The 16,793-nt window shown below is 35.7% G+C and overlaps 1 protein-coding gene across 1 annotated transcript; it reads right to left on the bottom strand.

The window, feature by feature from the left end:
- Positions 1-10,433: 10,433 nt before the first annotated feature.
- Positions 10,434-12,439, bottom strand: LOC127082088 (uncharacterized). Its single transcript, XM_051022317.1, has 5 exons — positions 11,741-12,439; positions 11,454-11,659; positions 10,948-11,300; positions 10,595-10,827; positions 10,434-10,469 (listed from the first exon to the last, which is right to left on the bottom strand). The coding sequence occupies exons 1-5, from the start codon at positions 12,437-12,439 to the stop codon at positions 10,434-10,436; spliced, it is 1,527 nt and encodes a 508-aa protein (XP_050878274.1).
- Between the last annotated feature and the right edge of the window lie 4,354 nt (positions 12,440-16,793).

The raw sequence follows: 16,793 nt of genomic DNA, 5'->3' as shown, positions 1-16,793 counted from the left end.
TGTCTAAAGCTCTCAGGATCATTCTCAACTCCAACATTATAGTCAGATTCTTGTAGATACAAATGTAATCATTAGGAATAACTAATTTTCTTATCCTAGTAGATCTTCTTAATGTTTGATCAACATTTTCTTGTGGATCTTGTTGTTCAACTAATTGTTCATCATCTTGATGACCAACTTGATTTACTGGATCATTAGTAGCTTGTGGAGTCTCGATGATTGGTTGATCAACATCCATTTGAACTTGAGGGATGTTTTAAATAGTAACCAATCTATTACTTGAAGTGGAAGGTTCATACTCTATATGATCATGCACATAAATTGAATTTTTGATTTGATCGCTCCCACTAGTCAAATGATTTTCAAGAAACTTTGCATTTCTTGACTCCATAATCCTAGTTGTATGAGATGGACAATAAAATCTATAACCTTTAGACCTTTCGGCATATCCAATGAAATACCCACTAATGGTCCTCAGATCTAGTTTCTTTTCTTGTGGGTTATAAATCCTCACCTCAGACGGACATCCCCAAACGCGCATATGTCGTAAACTCGACTTCCATCCTTTAAATAGCTCAAATGGTGTCTTTGGGATAACCTTGGATGGAACCCGATTTAGAATATACACAGTCGTCTTTAGTACTTCATTCCACAATGATTTAGGAAGATTAGAGTTGCTAAGCATACTCCGCACCATGTTCAATAATGTTCGGTTTCTTCTTTCTGCAACACCATTTTGGTTCGGAGAACCGGGCATGGTGTGTTGGGCAATAATCCCATGTTCTTGAAGAAACTTAGCAAATGGACCAGGTGCTTGTCCACTCTCAGTGTATCTACCATAGTATTCACCACCCCGATATGATCTCACTATCTTTATTTGTTTTCCACACTGGTTCTCAATTTCAGCCTTAAAGACTTTGAAGGCATCCAATGCTTCATATTTATTGTTAAGCAAATAAATATTCATATATCGTGAGTAATCATCTATGAAAGTGATGAAATATTTCTGACCATGTGCATCCATATCAGGACAGCATATGTCTGTATGAATTATTTCTAATATACTTGAACTTTTATTGGCACCTTTCTTAGACATGTTGACCTGCTTTCCCTTAATGCAGTCAACACAAGTTTCAAAGTCAGCAAAATCTAGAGTATTAAGTACCCCATCTTTTACTAACCTTTTAATTCTCTCTATGGAGATATGTCCTAATCTCCGATGCCATAACATAGAAGAATTCTTATTAATATTACACCGCTTAGTGCCAGTTTGAACATGCATTGAACTATAAATGGATTCGATTTGTAAAGTAATACGATAAAGACCATCAGACAATATACCGTTTCCAACACATTCCCAATTATAAAATAATTCAAACAAGGTGTCTTTAAAATTAAAGGAATATCCAAATGGTACAAGTCTAGAAACTGAAATCAAGTTTCGTGAGAAACTTGGTACATAAAAGGTCCTTTCTAATTTCAAAACAAAACCATTATTCAAAATTAAATTGTAAGTTCCAATAGCTTCCACATGTGAGTCCATCCTGCTTCCTGATAGGATAGTCCACTCACTTCCCACTAGCTTCCTTAGGTTTTGCATACCCTGTAAGGAATTTGTTATATGGATTGTTGATCCAGAATCAATCCACCAGGTGTTAATATTAACATCGGTCATATTAGATTTATAACAAACAAATGAGAATAAATTACCTTCTTCTCAAGCCATTCTTTGAATCCATGGTATTCCTTCTTCATGTGTCCTCCCTTTTTACAGAAGTAACACTTTGCTTCTTTCTTGATATCACCTTGCGGTGGTATTTTGAATTTCTCTTTCTGATTGGCTTATGACTTGTCAGTTTTGAAAGCTTTGTTCTTCCCATGAGTGCTTGTCAGCAATGCACTCTCACTCTGTTCCATTACAAACCTTTCTTCTTCCTGAACACACATGGTCATTAATTCATTGGTTGACCATTTGTCCTTATGTGTATTGTAGGAGATCTTGAAAGGCCATACTCAGACGGAAGAGAGTTTAGAATATAGTGCACAAGGAAGGAGTCAGACATATCCACCTCAAGTTTCTTAAGTTGAGTTGAAATGCCACGCATTTTCATTATATGCTCACGCACACCTTTCACACTAGTGAGTCGGTAGGAGGAAAATTTCATAATTAATGTGCTTGCCAAAGCCTTTTCAGAAGCGACGAATTGATCGTCAATGGCTTTCAGCAAATCACAGACATTCTCATGCTAGTCGACAGAACCACGTATTCCACCTGTGACCTTAGTCTTAATGAACATCACACTGAGCCGGTTGAATCTCTCCCACCGCTCATATAGTACGATTGCAGCTGAAGTACTTTCATCTGTAATTGCAGGTGGTTCGTCTTTCCTAATAGCATAATATATGTCCATCCATCCTAGATGGAGGAGAATTCTTTCCTTCCACACCTTATAGTTATCTCCTCTGAGATATGGAATATCACATCGGATATCAGAAAAATTAGCAGGTTGAGAAGCTAAAAAGATAAACAAAAATGATGTCAAAATTTGAGGCATAAATATTATCCAAATTGTATGTATTATCAATATAAACATACCATAAAATAAATCTTGCAACATAAAAATTACCTGTGGGCTAAATTTTAATGTAATAAGATTTTTAAAAAAATGCGATAGATTTTTCAAACCTCACACTTTACGTGCATGATATAATTTTGTTTTTCTATCCAAAATTAATACTTTATGATAAAACTATCAAATTATATACCAATTCATAATTCCTGTGGACAAGTTATGAAAATATTTTGACATTTTATCCCAACTAATCATACAAATATAATAAAAATTCCTGTAGGATAAAATTCATTATACCACGTATAATCAATTACAATTTTATGTCTAATAATTTATGTGATCTCAAAACTTTAAAAAAGTAATCTCAATTAATTTAAGGATGTTGTGGCTAATCCAAATTAATCAAAATTATAACGATCACTAGACATAGTAACTCAATTATATGAGAGAACAAAATTAAATAAATAAGATCTCTTATACAATTGCTTAACAAAATAATAACATTATAAATCAATTTTAATTTATGCACAAATTTAATTCAAAGATTAAATAATAAGACATGATGATCAGTTAAAATGAAATCATATGGATATGAACAGAATCAAAATACATGTTTAATAAAGTAGCCCAGCAGTAACATTCATGAATGCCATGGATCAGGATTTGGGTTCAATACCTAGCAAGAGTTTCCCAAATGTCAAAAAATCTAACTTTTTCAAAAATTCAACTTTTTCACGAAAATAAAAAAATTGTTATGTTTTTGGGATGGTGAGAACTCAAATAGGCGAAATAGGCGAGTTTCGAATTTGTTCAATAGAGAGAAAAATACATAAAATCGCAGGTAGACGTAGAAGGGGATTGATCACCTTATTTCATACATAACTTGAGTTTTGTAAGTCTGTTTGAGGTGTCGTCAATTGTGTTAGAAAGCTAGTGCAATAATATTTATTTTAAAGTAGGAAAATTGAGTCTAGGAGAACTACAACATTAGCATTTTGCTGGTTTTTATACCAGGTGGTGTAATCAATTTCAGTCTTGTATTGGTCATCATGTTTCACGTGTAACTTGAGTTTCGTAAGTCTGGTTGGGGCGCAACCAGTTATATTAGAAAAAGGGTTTAATGATCTTTCAAACTAGATATTTTTCATAATTTTATCATGAACACATAATTTTTTATGCTATTTTGAAGTCAGGCATTCTATTTTAGAGTTTATGAATGAATTGTCACAATAGGGTTGAACGAAACGAATAGAACTGGAGTTTCGTAAGTCCGCTTGAGGTATGGTTAAGTGCGTTTGAAAGAGAGTTTAAATAACTTTTAAATTGGAGTTTCATAATTTATCATAAGTCTATAATATTTGGTGATATTTTGAAGTGAGACCATTTTAGAGTTAGGTCCAGAGTTTTTAGCAATTTTGAGTGTGGTGACCTTTTGTTACCTTTTTGATCAGTTTAAGAGTCCTGTTTTATTTTGTTAGATTTGTTATAGAGATGTTAGAGTTGCTTTTGAGTTGTTTAGAGTTGGAGATCATAATATAGGATATACTTGAGTTGAGTTTGAAGCATTGTTGACATTATAATGTTACCTTTTGAGTAATATTTTTATTTGTTGAAAGCCGTTAAGCCAAAAGAGTTAAAATTGAGTAAAACTATCAGTAATTAGAGTTTATTAAATTGTCACTTGTGAATAATTTCCCTTAGAGAAATTTTGAATACTCTAGATTCAATTTGAGAATTGAGAAATGTTAAGTTATTTTTGAGTTTTTTGTGGACTCTTTTGAGTTATGACTAATATAATAAAATTTTAAGAAATTATGAGTATTTTGATGAGTTTGAGTGATAATATAAATTTACTCTTTTTAAGATGAAAAATAATTATTTTAATAACTATATATTTTGGATATTAGTAATCCAGAGGGATTATAGTGACAATCCGTGATTGACAATTTTGGAGATTAGTAATCCAAAGGGATTACAGTGATAACCCGTGATTGACAATATTTTGGTTCAAGAGTATAAACTTATTTGATGATGTTTTGATGATGACATTTTTTGATGATGTTTTAATGATGATATTTTGATAATGATGATGATGATGATATTTTGATGATTGTTGAGTTGCATGTTTGCTTTTATACATGATCATGCATGCATATATTTTTGAGTTAGGTAGGACTTTGATCTAGTGAGTGACATGTTCAAAAAGGAAACATGAAAGTCTCACGTCCAGAAAGGGACACGATTCAAGAAGAACTGGAGACATGGGTAATTAGTAACATACCCCTGACCCCAAAAATCTGACACCACATGCATTTTGACGAAGGAGTTGGTGACTTTAGAATTTACATTACTATTTAAGTTGTGATTGTGTTTTGTGTGAATGACATATTTGTGATTGTCGTTATTTACCATTTTGTTGCTATTTTTCATTGTTATCATTTGTAAGGTGTATTCTCACCCCTTTTTTGTTATTGTGGCGTTTGTGCTCCTCTGGAGTATAAACAATTAGGTACTCAACAATAGTAGTTGCTTGTGAGTTATAAGATAGTCTTGGAGCTTTTCTTAGTTTATTTTGCCGCATATCACTATTTAGTTGGTATATATGCTCTGGTGTGTACTATCGGGAACATGCGTATTATTTGTTTTGACTTAGTGTTTGGAGTTTGCTTCTTTGAGTATTTTCCTTTAATTAATTATTTATGTTTAGAGGTATTTTGAGTTCTATTGCTAAAGTTTTAAAAAATATTCATGAATTCGTATGTTTTATTTTGAGTAGCATCCTAAGTTGTGATATTTATATTTTATATTAAGAGTCGGGGTTTAGTGTGTTACATTTGCTACTGTCAAATCAAGAAACTATATTACATTTACTGCTGAAGATGGGAATATCCATGATTATATGTATCTTCTTGGAACCATAAGATAAAGTCAAATACTATCAGTTTTTATGAAGTTCAACCTATATCAGATGGACGTGCATAGGGTCTCTCTCAATAGGTACTTAAATGAGGAAGTTTAAGAACTTTGTTTTGCCAGCATATTGAAGAACATAAGGGAAAATAGTATGAGTAACAACATTAATAATGAGGTTAAGAACTCTGTCAATGCTGATAAGGATGTCCGTCTTATGATCAAGGATAGTCTTAATATGTCCGATTCAAGCAATGAAGAGGTTATTAAGGATGTTGATCTTTGTAACATATTTCCCCTTAATGAGGATATTATGCTGAAGTGTTTTTGTCAAATAAGGATTGCCCTTGGAAAGATACATCCAAAAGAAGCTTTGATCTCTAAAGAAGATGTCCAGTTGCCAGAGGAAGTCATTGTGAAAGATAATAATAAAGTTCTCATGTGTGTTGTTGGTTTGTTAGACAACTTGGTGGAGCATGTTATTCATCATATGCATTTTGACCTAGAATTAAGCAAGACTGAAGATGTTGTATATCATCTTGATTTTCATGCAAAGCTAATGAAGGATGATACATGTGATAAGGGATATATATCATACATCTTTAGTATCATAGTGGTAACTAAGTCACCAACTCAGAAGAAGGAGGAGTTAGTAGTTCTTCATTACTATGAAGAATCTAGTTGACAAAATATTGAAGGGACTACGGTTGTCAAAATAAGTTTTTACATTTGAAGAAATGATTCAACTACTGAAGGAAGTTTGTGTGACAGGAAAGGATAACCTCATGATAAGTTTCAATGAAGATTATGATAGTAATAGATGTTTTTCTCTTGTCAATAACATAATGTCATAGGCCTGCAAGAAGAAGATCATTGCTACTGAATACTCTATTACCGAGAGTAGTGGTAAGAAATTACATTGGATAAAGCAGATGTTAAAGAAGTATGTGGGATAATATGTCATGACATGTGTCTATAACATTGTCACTAAGTCATTAGATGTAGTCAACTTTGAAAAAGGGGTCTGCATTTATGCGAATCAATAACAATAAATGCTAGGGAGTCGTGCCAAAAGAGAAAAACGTTTATCTCCCCTAAGACCACTTTGGTACAAAATTTAAGGGAAAATTGTTTTGTTATCTCAAGTGTGGTATAGCCGGGATGACGTTACAAGCAAGAAAAAACAAATATCTTGCCTTATCCTACTCTCAGATTACATATCCTTCTCTCAACATGAATCAAAATTAAGATAGTTGGAGCAAACTTGTCCAAGAGATTGAGACATCAAAGGAGGTTGTTGATATGTTGAAGTTGTGGTTGAAGAAATTCAAGGAAGTTTGAGAGGTTAAGAATAACATATCAGTTGTTGGACCGTCTGGTGGAACTAGAACTAAGAAGATCTTAATCAAGAATCTAAACCCTGGAAAGATAAGGAAGATATAAGCTATTGTGAAATACCTAATGAATTTGGATACAAGCGATTTTGAATTAGATGAAGACTTGGAGAACTGTATGGATTCACTTAGGCGTAAAGATTGAAGAGTCACCTTTAGGGATCTTCTGATCCTGTTGGGTCAGATTAGTGGTCCTTGTATTTTGGACATGTTATTTTGTATCTGGGTGTTTTTTATTTGTAAAGGCTTTATAGCCTATGTTTGTATACTTTTAAAATAGATCTAATGCCTGTGCTCTTTGGATGTTGCTCTAGTTGTTTTCTCATGTTTCTGTTTGTGTATGTGCTAACATACTAACCTTTTCATGACTAACTTCTAGATGCTAATTTTAAAACCTCACCCTTTTCCAAATTATGGAAAAAAGGGGGAGTAGTATGATGTTATTGAATGCTAAGTAACACCATTTTTTGTTTAGTACTAATCAACCTCTGGTAAGTGCTAATGATGTGTTCCACGTTATAACATCAAGCAAGTCATCTGGCCCTTGTATTTGTGAAAACAAATCTATGTTAGTTGTATTACTTGCATATTCTGATATCAACTACTAATTGATTATGTATGCATGACTAAGTATGTGAATGATTTCATGCTGATATATGTAGGTTAGTAGGATTGTATGCTACTAACTATGAACTATCTAGATTCGTGCATGACTAAGTATGTGAATAATTTCATGATTATCTGTTTGGTTAGGAGCAACTAACTAGATTATGTGTAAGCATTTGAGTGTTGATGCTTCTGAATTTCCGCTGCTAAAGCTTGACTCTAATAATTAGAAGATGACTCTTGTTGTTGTTGATTGTATGCTATGAAGACTGTCACTTGTTCTGATGGAAGAAGTTCTATTTATCTTGAAGAGTTGTTTTTCCACAAATTTCTAAAGGGGGAGATTGTAGTTTCTAGTGGTTTGGTTGTATTTCGAAAAACAATAACATGGAGAAGTGTCCAAGTATTCAATATTGGTCTAGCTTACTAAAGCTCTATGAAGTTGCAGAAGGAACACGTGTTGGGTGAGATGCTCTAGCATGTTGGTACGAAATTTGGGCCATGCTCAACATGCACCCGAATGTTGCATTTTGGATTTTGTTATGCAGAAGATTCTCATGGTTTATTCGTAGAGAAGAAAGCAGGTAGGTTATCATGTTTAGGGGGAACCCTAAATAGAAAGTTATTAGGAAGTGTTAGGAAGAGGAATTTAATAACATAGGGTTTGTTGTTGCTTGTAATCTAATTGTACTAAGCTAGTAATAATGAATTTTCTTTCTTGGGTTGTGGATTTAGCCCCCCAAATGTAGGTGCAGTTTCACCGAACTAGGTAAACAACTGATTGTGCCCTTTATTTCTTTTCTACTCCATCATCTAGTGTTAGCTATTGTATTGTTTATGGTGTATCTTGTCGAACCTATTGGTGAAGCATTGCGTTCGACATATGTCATCTGAGGAACATAATTCCAAGAAATACAAAGATGATATATGTTTACTACTATCGTTTGATACTTGCAACAATGAAATACAAAAATCATGTCTTTGATTTCTTCTTCACATATCTAGTAGGTGAAACATCATTGCTCATGTTACATTAATGTTGTTGTTGTTATTATTGTTGTCGTTGTTACTGACACCCTAAACCCTAGAGTTTTAATGTTGTCATTGTTGTTTAGATTGATATTGGATGTTATATGTTTTTTTTACCTAAGTCCGTAATATGTTTACTGTTGATATTGTTGTAGTTTTGTTGAGATTGAGATTCTTGTTTTTGATTTGTTGTTTAATGTTGTTGTTGTTTAGACTGAGATTTAATGTTATATGTTGTTGTTTTTGTTGACATAAGTACATAATAAGTTTATTGTTAATGTTGTTGTAGTTTTATTGAGATTGAGATTGTTGTTTTTTAGTTGTTGTTGTTTAATTATTCTATTTAGTAAAGTTTTGAAAACTATATATTGGTGTTTAGTTGTTGTTATTGAGTTTGAGATTGAGATTGAGATATTATTTTGTGATTCTTTGTGCAACTCTCATCTTGTTTCGCCGAACATGTCAATAGGACATTAGAACGACATAAAATATAGTTGAGTTTATCATGTCTAATGTAGATTATTTGTTTCACTAAACCCTCTTTGAACATATAACATATGAAATTGATTTTGAAAATGAAATTCTGATATCAGATATAAGATGTCGAAGGTAATGTCACGACACTAATATCTAAACAACAAATAAAATATAAACAGGATAAAAACAAAGAAATAATTGAACAAGCGACACAAGCAATTGTTAACCCAGTTCGGTGCAAACTCACCTACGTCTGGGGGCTACCAAGCCAGGAAGGAAATCCACTAAACAGAATTAGTTCAAAGACTCCTAGTAAACAACTTCAAGTTACAGTCTTTTCACCTAATCTCTACCCGTGTGACTTCTATCTAAGAACTCTTAGATATGAGACCCAACTCACTCCCCCTCAATCACATTAGTGATATAAAAACAAATACAAAAGAAAGAAGACACACTTCAAGGACACATACTTGATCTTGCTTAAAAGCTTCAACCAAGTAAATATACACTCGTGCTTCAAAGCTTAGAGTGAACAAAATACAATATAGAACTCAGTCCAATTCAGACATCACCAAGATGAATGAATGGCTCACAATACACAAGCTCACAAAAGGCTAAAACCCTAAAACTCTCTCTTTATCGTTCGTCTCTTGTGTGTCTAAACCAGGTTTTACACGGCCTTTAAATAGAAGCTTTTTGAATGGGCCTGGGCAGCATAAAATCCTAATTCTATTTTCCTTGCGTATCTCCTAAGAAACAACAACTAGTCATCCCTTATTGGAAAATAGAACAATCTGTTTTTAAATCAAATTACTCATTGAATAGCGTATTCAATCTCCACATAGGCACACAAAGATTTGCATGAAAAGCGCAATATCAAGATACATAACATTCAGACTGAATGTTCTGTATACACATGTCTTAACACCGGGTCTGACATCTTAGCTAAATCCTACAGAACCATATTTAAACATCCTGTAGGAAGCTGATATCACATGTCAAGACAACACGCGTGACAACTTGTGATAACTCTAAGTTTTACCAAAATTGATGCCAACACATAGAACCAACAAACTCCCCCTTTGGCAAATTTGGGCTAAAATACATCAGATCATACGTTCACAAGAAATCAAATAAAGTATCAGTTCAGCAGCAGAAGTAAACATACACATATTACTAGCAAAAATAACAACTAGTAAACACACATGCGCTTGTGCTCAGAACACCCCACCTACCCCTTTAACTAGTCCACACCAAGCACCAATCTGCTTCACACAGACATAACACTTCTCCCTCTTTGTATCAAACATAACATTAAACATCATCTAGCTATAGATACTTCTCCCCCTTTTTAGCCAAAAGAGACCAAAGAGACAAAATAAATGTCTATTCAGTCATAAACCAAAATGTCAAAAGTTAAGGGGTTACAAAACCAAGTACATAATCAGCTGTAAGCAAGCTGAGATACAAACCAATAAAACTGCAAAACAGAATTGCCAAAAACAAGAAAATGCATCACATCAATAAAAACCATCACATCAATGAACACCATCACATCACTAGGGACCAAATTTAAAGGAGCTAATCAAAGGAGCTTGAGCTTACAGCTTCATCAGCACTAGAAACAGAATTGCTACTTGTCTCATCATTAGTTGCAGACCTCTCACTAGAAGTGTGGGCTTCAGCTTCCTTAGCCTGATCAATATTTTCACCTTCAACTTGCTCCAAGCCTGCAATCAATGCTTCTAATGATTGTTTCCTAACTGTTTCTACCCTTATCCCTTCACCCAACTCTTTACAAGTCTCCTTCAGCACAACAATAGTTCCAACTTTTGAGGCTGGCTTTTTCATGGAAGATGTCATGACAATGTCTTCGACATGACTGCCTTCAAACAGTTTATAGTGCACAGACAAAGCAGGTTTTCTTCTACTTAGTAAGTCATTAGAACTCAGAATACCAGGGTGTTGATTCAGGATAATCCCACAAATCATAGAGGGAAAGGCAATAGGCAGTTTAACTGCATTAGTAGATGCATGCTTGATAATTTGTTTAAACATAAATCTACCATAGTCAAAATTCATTTTGGTTCCAACAACAAAGATAAATCTTCCAAGGGTATTAGCAATTGTGGAAATATGGTTGGTAGGCACCCAATTTACAACTCTTATTTTATGCAATATAGCATACTTGACAGTTAACTTCCCAGCAGGAAGATGCTTCTTAATAGGCCACCCTTTCACCTGCCTAGCTGTAATTTCTCTACAGACCTCATTGTCTGTAGCTTCCAATTCACCTGCACCCTTAACTTTTCTGCCCAGAAAATTGTTAATAACAGTGGGAGAGAAAGTGATGCACTTACCTCTCACAAACACTTTGCAAAATTCCTTGCTGTTCTTATCAGCAATATCCTCAGGAATGTTGACAATGATTTCCTTAACTAAACCCTCATATCACTGAGAGAACCCAACCACAATCTTCATCAACCCAACAGTCTTTATCAGGTCCATGACCTCCTTGACTTCAACAACATCCTTTCCTAACTCCCTTTCCACAGCCACCCTTCTTTGAATCACAAATTTCCATTTGGCAGCTCCATCCTCAAGATGGAAAGAAATAGTATCCAAATGCACATCAACAACTTTAGCAGGAGACTTCCTCACAGTGGTTTTCTTCACAGGAGAGATGTCAGGGACATCTTCCTCAACATCCTCTTCAGACTCAGAAACTTCTCTAACCTTCCTCTTCTTCACTTCAATCTTGCTCCAAGATTTGGAAGGACCAACACCAACAGTCTTCTTAGCTGTTTTAGTTGACATCAGTTCAGCCACATATCTTCCTTTTCGAGTCTTCATACGCTTAGCCACACTTGGCTTTAATTGATGAAGTAAGCTATCCTCTTGATCATCAGACCTATCATCCTCTAGGTCAATCACATCGTTTGCAACATCATGCTTCTCAGAATGAGAAGCATTGGCAGTTTTAGATGCCATAAATTTTCCTTTACCAGACACAGTTTGCCCTAGAGAGCACAAACCTTCAACAACCATGTCCTTCTCAGAACTGGAGGAATCGTCATCCTTCTCACTATGTTGTGCAACCTCAGGAGAGGGGTACATTTTAGACAAGGGAGTAAAGACTCCCTTCACAGAATGTCCTTCGTTAAGGATTCTAGTGACTAGGTTTCTTATGACACGATCAGTGTGGTGTATATCTTCCTTAGAGTTAGTGGCATGAGATGAGCCAGAAGGGATAATAGAGATGTTACCTTGATTGGGGCATGCAGAAGCTAAGGCATCCATGGGATGGTTCAAATCAAGGGCCTCGCAGGGAATAACTGATAGGGGAACCATATCCAGAATTTCATCATCGTGAAAGTCCATGGAAGGAGCGCTAACCTTTTGAGTAGACTTAATAGTTTTTGAAGCAGGAGTAGTTTGATGTTGTGACATTTTGAAGTTTCTGTGGAAAAATTGCAGTTTCCCTAGCAGAGGAGTGTGAGGAAGAAGCAGGAAGTTGGAAGAGTTGGAGTAGGTAATGAGGTTGTGGGGGTAGCGTGTGAAAAGGTAATAGATGGTATTTCCAAAACTAGGTGATGATTTACCATTACGGGGGCGCTTTATTTTAGCCACATAGACACTACTTTGCTTACGTTTCCCACTCCATATTAATTGCTACAAGTCTTCATAAATGTAAAACCCTAATTTTTCTCTCAGGACTTCAAACTAATTTACATCCAACACCTTTGTAAAAATATCAGCTAACTGCATCTCAGTAGCAACATGCTCTAAGGCTACAATCTTATCCTCCACGAGTTCTCTAATAAAATGGTGACGGATGTCAATATGTTTTGTCCTGTTGTGCTGAATAGGATTCTTAGAAATGTTTATAGCACTCAGGTTGTCACAGTACAATGTCATGATATCTTGCGTGACATTGTATTCAGTCAGCATTTGTTTCATCCACACCAGTTGAGAACAACTACTTCCAGCTGCTATGTATTCAGCTTCAGCAGTAGACAGAGACACACAATTTTGCTTCTTACTAAACCATGATATTAAATTGTTCCCCAAGAAGAAGCATCCTCCTGATGTGCTTTTCATATCATCAGCACTTACAGCCCAATCAACATCACAATATCCAGACAGCAGAGATTCAGATCCATGAGTATATAGCATCCCATAGTCACTAGTGCCATTGACATATTTCAGGATCCTTTTCACTTGGTTTATGTGACTCACCTTTGGTTCATCTTGATATCTAGCACATACACCTACAACAAAAGCAATGTTAGGTCTGCTTGCTGTGAGATATAGCAAACTCCCTATCATGCTTATGTAGAGACTTTGATCCATACTGACACCATTTTCATCTTTAGACACTTTCAGATGAGTAGGAGCAGGTGTCCTCTTGTGGTTTGCATTCTCCATGCCAAACTTCTTAATAATATTTTTGGCATATTTACTTTGAGATAGAAAGATAGAATCTTCCATCTGCTTGACTTGTAGGCCAAGAAAATAGGTTAGTTCTCCAACAAGGCTCATTTCAAATTCAGACTGCATTTACTCAACAAAATGTTGAACCATCTTACTTGACATCCCACCAAACACAATATCATCCACACATATCTGAGCCACCATGAGCTTTCCTCCTTCATCTTTGACAAATAAAGTCTTATCAACGCCTCCCTTTCTGTATCCATTGTCAATGAGAAACACTGTGAGTATCTCATACCAAGCTCTAGGAGCTTGTTTCAACCCATAGAGAGCTTTCCTTAACTTATACACATTCTTTGGAAGGTTTGGGTCTGTGAACCCCTTAGGTTGTTCAACATACACCTCCTCATTTAAGTAGCCATTTAAGAAGGCACTTTTCACATCCATTTGGAACAGTTTAAACTTCAGAATACATGCCACTCCTAGTAATAATCTAATGGACTCCAGGCGAGCTACAAGAGAAAATGTTTAATCAAAGTCAACTCCTTCAACTTGAGTGTATCCTTGTGCTTCCAATCTTGCTTTATTTTTAGTAACCACACCTTTTTCATCAGATTTATTCTTGTAAACCCACTTTGTTCCAATGACATTTATTCCTTCAGGTCTTGGAACCAATTCCCACACTTCATTTCTCTTGAATTGGCCTAACTCTTCCTCATGGCATTAATCCAGAATTCATCAGTTAAGGCTTCTTTAACATTCTTAGGCTCAATTTTGGACACAAAACAGGCATGTGAGATCACTTCCCTTGATCTAGTGGTGACCCCTTTATTTGGGTCTCCTGTAATGAGATCTTTAGGATGATCCTTCTGAATTCTGATAGAGGGTCCCTTATTAACTTTATCATCTTCAGGTTCAGCTTGAGTGGACTTACTCTCATTACTTTTGTCCAGGAGATCAGCTGGGGCATCATTCAGAAATGTTTCAACATCGTTTGTGACATCAGTCTCTTGATCATCAACAACAACATTGATAAATTCCACCATAACTTTTGTTCTGGAATTAAAAACTCTAAAGGCTCTGTTGTTTGTTGAGTAGCCCAGAAATATTCCTTCATCACTCTTGGGGTCCAGTTTCCTTCTTTGTTCACGATCAACTAGGATATAACATTTACTACCAAACACATGGAAGTATTTGACAGTAGGTCTTCTTCCCTTCCAGACTTCATATAAAGTGGTTGGGGTCCCTTTCCTCAAGGTTACTTTGTTGTGAACACAACATGCCGTGTTCATAGCTTTGGCCCAGAAGTGGTAAGGAAACTTCTTAGCATAAATCATAGCTCTAGCAGATTCTTGGAGAGTTCTATTTTTTCTTTCCACCACACCATTTTGCTCAGGGGTAATGGGAGAAGAGAACTCATGACCAATTCCTTCAGATGAACAGAATTCAGCAAATTTACTGTTCTCAAATTCTTTCCCATGATCACTTCTGATTCTGATAACATGACTCTCTCTTTCTCTTTGAAGTCTTTGGCAAAGATCTTTGAACACATCAAACACATCAAATTTTTCCCTTATAAAATTCACCCAGGTATATCTAGAGAAGTCGTCCACCACAACATAAGCATACCTTTTCCCACCAAGACTTTCCACCTACATAGGTCCCATCAAGTCCATGTGGAGAAGTTCCAACACTCTAGATGTGGTGTCATGTTTGATCTTTTGATGTGACATCTTTGTCTGCTTTCCAATCTGACATTCACCACAAACTCTTCCATCATCAATCTTTAATTTTGGGATTCCTCTGACAACTTCAACAAATATGATCCTCTTCATTCCTTTAAGATGCAGATGACCCGGTTTTTAATGACATAGTTTCACTTATTCTTATTTAGCTAGAGCACATATTGATGAATAGCTAGTTTCTTGAGAATTCCACATATAGCAGTTGTCCTTAAACCTGTCTCCTTTCATGATCACCTCATTTTTTTGCATTAGTAATCAATCATCCAGTTTTTTGTGAAGTTCACATTTAGGCCTTGGTCACATAGTTGACTGATACTGATCAAGTTTACAGTCAATCATTTAACAAGCAACACATTATCAAGGTTAGGGACTCCAGGACAGTTCAGCTTTCCAATCCCCTTGATTTCACCCTTTGCTCCATCACCAAAATTTGCATAGCTGGTGGCATGAGGTTGGAGGTTAATTAACAGGTTTTTGCTTCCAGTCATGTGTCTGGAGCATCCACTGTCAAAGTACCAATCTTCTTTGGCTGAGACTCTGAAGGAGGTGTGAGCTATCAAGTTAGTAGCACCAGCCCTAGGAACCCACTGTTTTCTGTTAACAGGGATATGTTGTTTGGGTCTAGGTTGATGATGAGTAGGACTAGGATAACCATACAACCTAAAGCAGAATGGTTTTATGTGGCCAAATTTCCCACAGTAATGACATCTCCATCTTTGGTGTTTTCCTTTATGTTGTCCTTCCTTGTGATGTTGAGACACCTGATGTGACATCTTTGGTTTGCTACCAGTGGGACTACAATCAGGAGAGGATTCATTGAACCCAAGGCCAGTCAAGTCTCCTGCCATCTTTCCAGTATGGAGGATTTTGTCTAAGGTGTCAGATCCACTATTTAGCATTCTGACATACTTCGTCATCTCATCCAGTTTGGAGTTCAGGAACACGACTTCGATCTTCAACTTAGAAATGGTTTCTAAGTGTTCTGTCTTCTCATCCTCTAGTTGGGTTATCAGTTTCTTCTTATTCTCCACTTGTTGACACACTTCTTCACTTCTGAAACACAACTTCCTGTAGGAAGTAGCTAATTCATCAAAGGTTAGTTCATCATCACTAGAGTCTTCATCAGAATCTCATCTTCCAGTCAAGGCAGTCACAAGATTGACAGACTTTCCTTCTATTTCACTTTCAGAATTGCCATCAGACCAAGTAGCAGCAAGACTCTTCTTCTGTTTCTTGAGATAAGTCCCACATTCAGCTCTAATGTGTCCATACCCTTCACATTCATGGCACTGAATTCTTTTGCCCTGTTTGGATTTTTCCTCAGATGTTGTTCTTCTTCCAGCATCATTGGGCCTACTGATGTCAAATGAGTTATTCTTGACATTAGACTTTGACCTCACATCCATCCTCTTTAGGAGTTTGTTGAATTGTCTCCCATGTAATGCTACATCATTTGCCAGACCTTCATCAGTATCTTGACCACTTTCTTCCTCTCTCTCTTCAGTGTTTGACATAAAGGCTATGCTTTTGACTTTCTTTTCAGATCCATCACTCATTCCCAACTCAAATGTTTGGAGGGATCCAATTAGCTCATCCACTCTCATCTTGCAGATATCTTGAGATTC

This window comes from Lathyrus oleraceus, chromosome 5 (assembly GCF_024323335.1).
Source record: "Lathyrus oleraceus cultivar Zhongwan6 chromosome 5, CAAS_Psat_ZW6_1.0, whole genome shotgun sequence".
NCBI classification, from domain to species: domain Eukaryota; kingdom Viridiplantae; phylum Streptophyta; class Magnoliopsida; order Fabales; family Fabaceae; genus Lathyrus; species Lathyrus oleraceus.
This window is presented reverse-complemented; position numbering and strand designations above follow the sequence as displayed.

What these genes read in the sequence shown, in the direction of transcription:
- LOC127082088 (XM_051022317.1), bottom strand. Translation starts at nt 12,439, where the DNA reads ATGTCACAACATCAAACTACTCCTGCTTCAAAAACTATTAAGTCTACT. An exon ending in AATCTTGGAGCAAGATTGAA is followed by an intron (nt 11,660 to 11,740) that starts GTGAAGAAGAGG and finishes TCTCCTGTGAAG; the next exon opens with AAAACCACTGTGAGGAAGTC. An exon ending in TTGATGAAGATTGTGGTTGG is followed by an intron (nt 11,301 to 11,453) that starts GTTCTCTCAGTG and finishes TTTTCTGGGCAG; the next exon opens with AAAAGTTAAGGGTGCAGGTG.